The 6000-nt window shown below is 34.3% G+C and overlaps 1 protein-coding gene across 1 annotated transcript in view; it reads right to left on the bottom strand.

The window, feature by feature from the left end:
• Positions 1-1334: 1334 nt before the first annotated feature.
• Positions 1335-6000, bottom strand: part of F5 (coagulation factor V) — a 70011-nt gene continuing 65345 nt past the window's right edge. Inside the window, 2 exon segments of the mRNA XM_032291441.1 lie at positions 1335-1772; positions 3389-3571. Coding sequence (XP_032147332.1) covers positions 1626-1772; positions 3389-3571 — 330 coding nt within the window. The 3' untranslated portion in view covers positions 1335-1625.

The raw sequence follows: 6000 nt of genomic DNA, 5'->3' as shown, positions 1-6000 counted from the left end.
AACTCTCATATACATTCATAGGGCTTACTCCACAGGTATGTGCAATAGGTAACTCTGGTAATTTCTAAAGATGCTCCCAATGAATTATGCCTCCTGGTATGTCTTCCCTGTGTAGTTTCCTTCTACATTGACTCTTGACTGGCCTATAACTTGTGTTCACAATAAATAGAATGTGGCAAAAGTGAAGCCCTGTGTCCCAGAGATTCTGATATGTTAACCTTTTGTTCTCATTGGTTTCAAAGAATTTATTTATTTCTGCCTTAATTTCATTATTTACCCAGTAGTCATTCAGGAGCAGGTTGTTTCGTTTCTATGTAGTTATGCAGTTTTGAGTGAGTTTCTTAATTCTGAGTTAGTTCTAATTTGATTGCACTGTGGTCTGAGAGACTATTATGAATTTCATAGACAAAATTGTATATATTTATGGTATACATAACATTTTAGTATATGTACACATAATGAGATGATTAGATCAAGCTAAGTAACATATACATAACCTCACATAAATTTTTTTTTTGGTTGCTGTTTTAATGCTAAGTTTTGGGGGTGGCTTATTTCAGCCTCAACAGTGACTGTCTATCTCATGTGACTTTAAGGATATCTAAAGGTTTCCCTGTTGTGCAATATCTGCAGGATCATTGAATGCCAAGTCTCCAGGGAAAAGAATGATGAAAGGGGAAGTTGATGGAAGAAGAGAGAGGAGGAAGTTGAGGCCATAGAGAGGAGGGCCCTAAAAGAAAACTTTAACTGCTTGCCAGTTTGGCCAGCAGTCTATTAGAGCAGAAACAGCTGCATATAGACCAACAGTTCCAATGCTCTGTTTCACAGCTCTGAGCTTTCCCTTAGGTGAACTTATGTTTTGAAACTGTGTGTCATGTAGTACCAGCTAGAATAAAACCAGCATTATATATTGAGTTCTACCATGGTTATTTTATTTTAGTTCTATTCCGTGTCTAATGACCACCAACCTTGAACATCAATGTGTGCAGTCCACAAGGAGACCAGGACAGATTCACAAGTTCAATGGGGCTACTGGAAACATGCTTGGCTGTTTCTTTACTCATAGAAAGTCAGAAAAATCATTGTTATATAGGAAAGACAAGATATTTTAAGTACTTATTTCATTTGATAACATTGTTTTTCTCTTCACTGTCAAGAAAAACCATTTAAAAATCATGTCTTTGTTTTCTTTGCTCTTAAATCATAGTTATTCTAAAGAAAAATGTAGAAATGAAAGTTATCTAGGTCTATCAATTCTTATATAAAGTAATATCTGCTTTATTAGTGTATATAGGATTTAAAAGAGTTATAATGAAGTATTTTAACCACATAAATATTATTTCACAGCATTTTTAATCATTGTGAAAGATAAGCCATTTTCTTGTTCGTTCTCAATATTTCCCTATCTGTATTCAAATTAATACAGGAGTAATAGCCATTATCTTACTTACGGGTAGCAAGGACTTACATTATAAAAGCTTCTTGTATAAAATTTTATTCACTAATAGAAAAAAAGAAAAAATAATGGAAAATTGTTAACATTTAAAACAGCATAGAATACATTGCCCATTCTAAATGGTTTGAGGTCTTAAAGAGTCTCTTCCTGGGTTTTTGAACATTCAAGTCTAGTAAATATCACAGCCAAAGAGTTCCAGACGAAGTGCAATACTTTGATTCCATGTTTTAGGAATGACACGGATAAACCTGGAAATGATTGGGGGGTTGAAAAAGTTCTTCACATGTCCTTTGGTATTAGTATTTCCGTCAAAAATCTGAAAGCAAAATATGAGAAAATCTTTAATGACAGTGTAAATGGATATATAAAAATCTTACAGATAAGTTTTTAAAATTTTTATTTAATAAGGTATTTGGTGCTATCCCTATTGAATAAGTTTTTTTGTTTGTTTTTTTAGACAGGGTCTTATTCTCTTGCCCAGGCTTAAGTGCAGTGGCACAATCACGGCTCACTGCAGGCTTGAACCCCTAGGCTCAAGTAATCCTCTTGCCTCAGCCTTCCAAAGTGCTGACATTGCAGGCATGAGCCATCACGCCCAACTCAAGTAATTGTTTTATCCTATTAGCTCAAAATGAGTATGTCAAAGAACACATAGAGCACTATCACAAAGATGATCCTCTACCAGTTACAAAATCACATGCCAGATAGACTCTGTTAGGGATTTCATCTCACCAGTGATCTGAGTTAAATTGGGGAAAAATAAACAAGTCACACATGGTGCTGTGGAGCAGCTGCAAAACCAGCTCTGCCCTCAGCCCCTTTATATTAGCTGTGTGACTGAACAAGTTACTTATTCTCTGATTTTTCATTTTCTCATAGGCAAAATAAGGTTAATAAAATTTTACCTCATGAAAGTCATTGTAAAAATTTAAAAATGAATGTAAACATAAATGCATAGTGTCAGGAAGTGGCCACCAATAAATAGTTAATTATTGCTAACATTTAAAATAAAATGTGACCATGCATTTAAATTTATTTATCCTTGTTGGCATGTACCTTAGATCCTCAGCTAAACTGTGTGACTACCCTGCCCACCACCAATCATCAAGTTCCCCAAGGTTTATACACAGCAGAAATGAAATCACTATTTGTTTATGACAATGATGTTTATCCTCCTATGAGGGTAACCTGGTGTATGTAGTGAGAAATAAACAAACCAAAATAGACAACCAGGAGTTTAAAAGGGAGAAAGACAGGTTCAAATTCATTAACTGAGATAAGTGCTGAGCATTTGATGAAAATTCATTAAATACCAGTTCCTTTCTCCTGTGCTCTCTACTGGCTTGAACACAATTTCCATTCCTGGAATATTACACCCATCTCCTTAGTTTTGCCTCTAGTAGTTTTTAAACCACATAACTAGGAGGTAGAGGAATGCAGAAATGTAGTTTGTTTTGCAGGAAATCTAGTCTCGTCATCAGTAAGGGCATCAATTATTTTCTGTTTAATAACAATCTCATCATCAGTAAGGATATCAATTATTTTCTGTTTAATACCAATGTAACACAGAAAGGTTTATGGCATTAGGCATTTGATCAGTCATGAATCAAGTACATCTAAGGTAATGCTAACATGTTGTTATTTCGCAGTGAAAGGTTTTCTGGATCCCTTCAGTATCTTTCTCAATTAGAACTAGCTAAAGCTTATGATATTTTCTGGTGCTTTGTCATCACTGTTTCATAGGTGGCTCTGTCAAAGCAGAAAGGTCATGTGTGTGGTCTCTGTCCTGAGACCAGACACCTGAGGAACTAAGATTCAGAAGACTTAAAGAGGTGGTACATATCAGTGCATATTTGTCAAATGCAAAATACTGTTATCCTCATCAGAGCACAGTCTTCAGATTGCTTTTTCTTTACCCAGATGCCACTCTACCTTGTCGACCATGGAGGATTTCAGCCTGTAAGGTTTCCATTCCACTCCCTGGTCACTGTAGTGGATGCTATAGCTCTTTACATACATTTCAGAGGACAGCGACTTGCAGCCCTGTGTTATAATCGCAGTTATCTTCTTGATTTTGAGTAGATCAATTTGTAACCACTGTTTGTTGTTGTTTGCCTATAAAAATGACAAAACCACATAGATAAGGAAGATGTTAAAACCTTGGGTTTTTTTTTCTCTTAGACTAAGACACCAAAAAAAAAAAAAATGCAGAGCTCAAAAGGATTTTGTTCTATCTTATCCCTTAGGATTCACTGTCTCCTAGAAGCTATTCCTCTTTCTTCTTTGTGGCCACAACATGTGTATAAATTTCTATTGAAGTATTTCACACATTGTACTATGATTGTTTCCTTCTTAGTATTCTTTAGTACTTGAGGGTAGAGGCTTAATTAGTTTTGTTTTCTGGTACTCACCACAATGTAAGACATTCAGTTGGTGTTCAATAAATAGTTGAATAAATAAATAAATGAATTTTATTTGGAAAAAATTACTAAATTGCTAAGTTATCTGTAAATATTACTTTCCTAAGCAATATGATAATATTGCTGAAGAGTTATCTGGGAAATAAGTGGATAGCATCCTCTCTCTATTTCACTTATTTTACAAAAACCCAACTTCTCTTTCCCCTTGCTAATATCAAATAGCAGAAATAGTTCAATTTCTTCTGATATTTCAAATAAATGTAATATTTGAGAGACCTGATAAAACCATAAGTAGAACTTGATACACAGTACAGGTATTGTTTTGTCTCCAGCCTAACAAAATGCCTAATCATAAGATTGGTGATATGTATTTGGAGAAAGATTAGAAGGTTTAACTGAGTATTGGAATAATCTGAGATATATTTTTACCTTTGGGAGATTTATCATCTACCATAGACTCCTTCAATCCTAAAGGGAATAATATTGACATGTTTCTTCAACATCACCCACACATACATAGGTGTATGTGTATATAAGGTGATATAGGTATATGTGTATTTATCCAAAAATCTACATGCCATGTGTATTTTAAAAGAAAATTAACTGAATTAGAATGATTATATGAGAAAACTTTTAAGTCTATAACATCCTGTAATGACATCTGGGTGGTATCTTAGTATTTCTTCAAATCAAGGTTGTGCCAGTGATACAGAGTATAAGTAGCTAGAAGGGTTTTGTAGGCATAGCAGACAGAGAGATATTTTAGTCATGGAGAGAATGACTAAATTCTCAGCATCTATGCGCATGCCTGCATGTGTCCAGCTTTGATTTTCAACCTCTCTAAAGAGACCATATAAAGATATTTCATGTGAATGGTAGGTTAAGTGAAACACATATTTCTGATCCAGAATTCTAACTTTGAAATGACAGCATTAAAAATCAGCATTTTATCTCACAAAGACTAAGAGCAAATTATAGAGTGTGCAAATTTTTTTTTAAAGGTTGTAAAATTAAGGATAGGGTGACAAGGTTATACCATGAACAAGTCTAAAGAGTCATCTGAAAAAGAATTGAATAACTTCTCTTTAACTATTATTTATATTGCTATGTAAATTATACAAATATAATGTAATATAACATTATTTTTATTATTTTAACTTCTCTGGGTATCAGCTTTCCCCTCTGCAAAATTGCAAAATGAGGTATTTGGGCTGCTTCAAATGGTGGAAGGAGCATGGCCAGTTTACTGGGAGAATGGGATTTTAGTCCTGATCTGCTACCAAACTGAGCTAAAATTATTTAATCTCCTGTGTATTTAGACCTAAAAGGAAAAACCTAGACCAGATATTTTGCTTCTTCCTACTGTAACATTCTGTGATTCTGTGATGGGCCAGAATGAGTTTCAAGACACAGGTATCACTTCCCACGACTGTGTGAAATCCAATCTTTTCTATTTACCCCACTAGCATCACAATTCTTTTTTTCCTTTCTGGTAGCCTAATTTAAGGATAGGTGCTGGAATTCTATAGAAAGTTAGGGAATTGGAGTGTAGATATCTTAAGGGAGGAGATATGAGGATAGAAAGTAGGGAATTTAGATTTAGTTGGCTGAAGGGATCATCAGGTTACCCATGCCATTTTGATATCTCAGGTCATTTGAAGAATTAATAGAAATGAGTCAACTATCAAGAGTTACCCCAAAATTAAATCACCTGAATTACTCAGTGGGCTAATATCAGGGGCAATATAACTCTCTGGAAGGTGTCTGTTTAACTTAGATCACTGATTTTCTAACTCTGATTTTGCAACGTTTTACCATGCTTCTAGTTGTCTCAGGGAATATCACAAAGCTCTTAAAATAAGGCAGGTGGGGAAGAAAACAAAAAAGTTTAAATGATATTTTTCATTTTCTTAAAATTAAATATTGATAAATTATAAAGAAAAAATAAGAGATGATGTTGCAAATCTAAATCATTTGTTTATCACTAATGTAAGCTGTCTAAATGAGGAGTTTGCAAACTTTGGTCTATGGGTCAAATCTGGCCCACTACCTATTTTTTGTAAACAAAATTTTATTGGAACACAGCCATTTCATTCATTTACATCTTGTTTATGGCTACTTTCC

This window comes from Sapajus apella, unplaced genomic scaffold (assembly GCF_009761245.1).
Source record: "Sapajus apella isolate SASKATOON/1434 unplaced genomic scaffold, GSC_monkey_1.0 scaffold25, whole genome shotgun sequence".
NCBI lineage: Eukaryota > Metazoa > Chordata > Mammalia > Primates > Cebidae > Sapajus > Sapajus apella.
The sequence above is the reverse complement of the archived record's forward strand: the minus strand, read 5'-3'. Positions and strand labels throughout refer to the sequence as shown.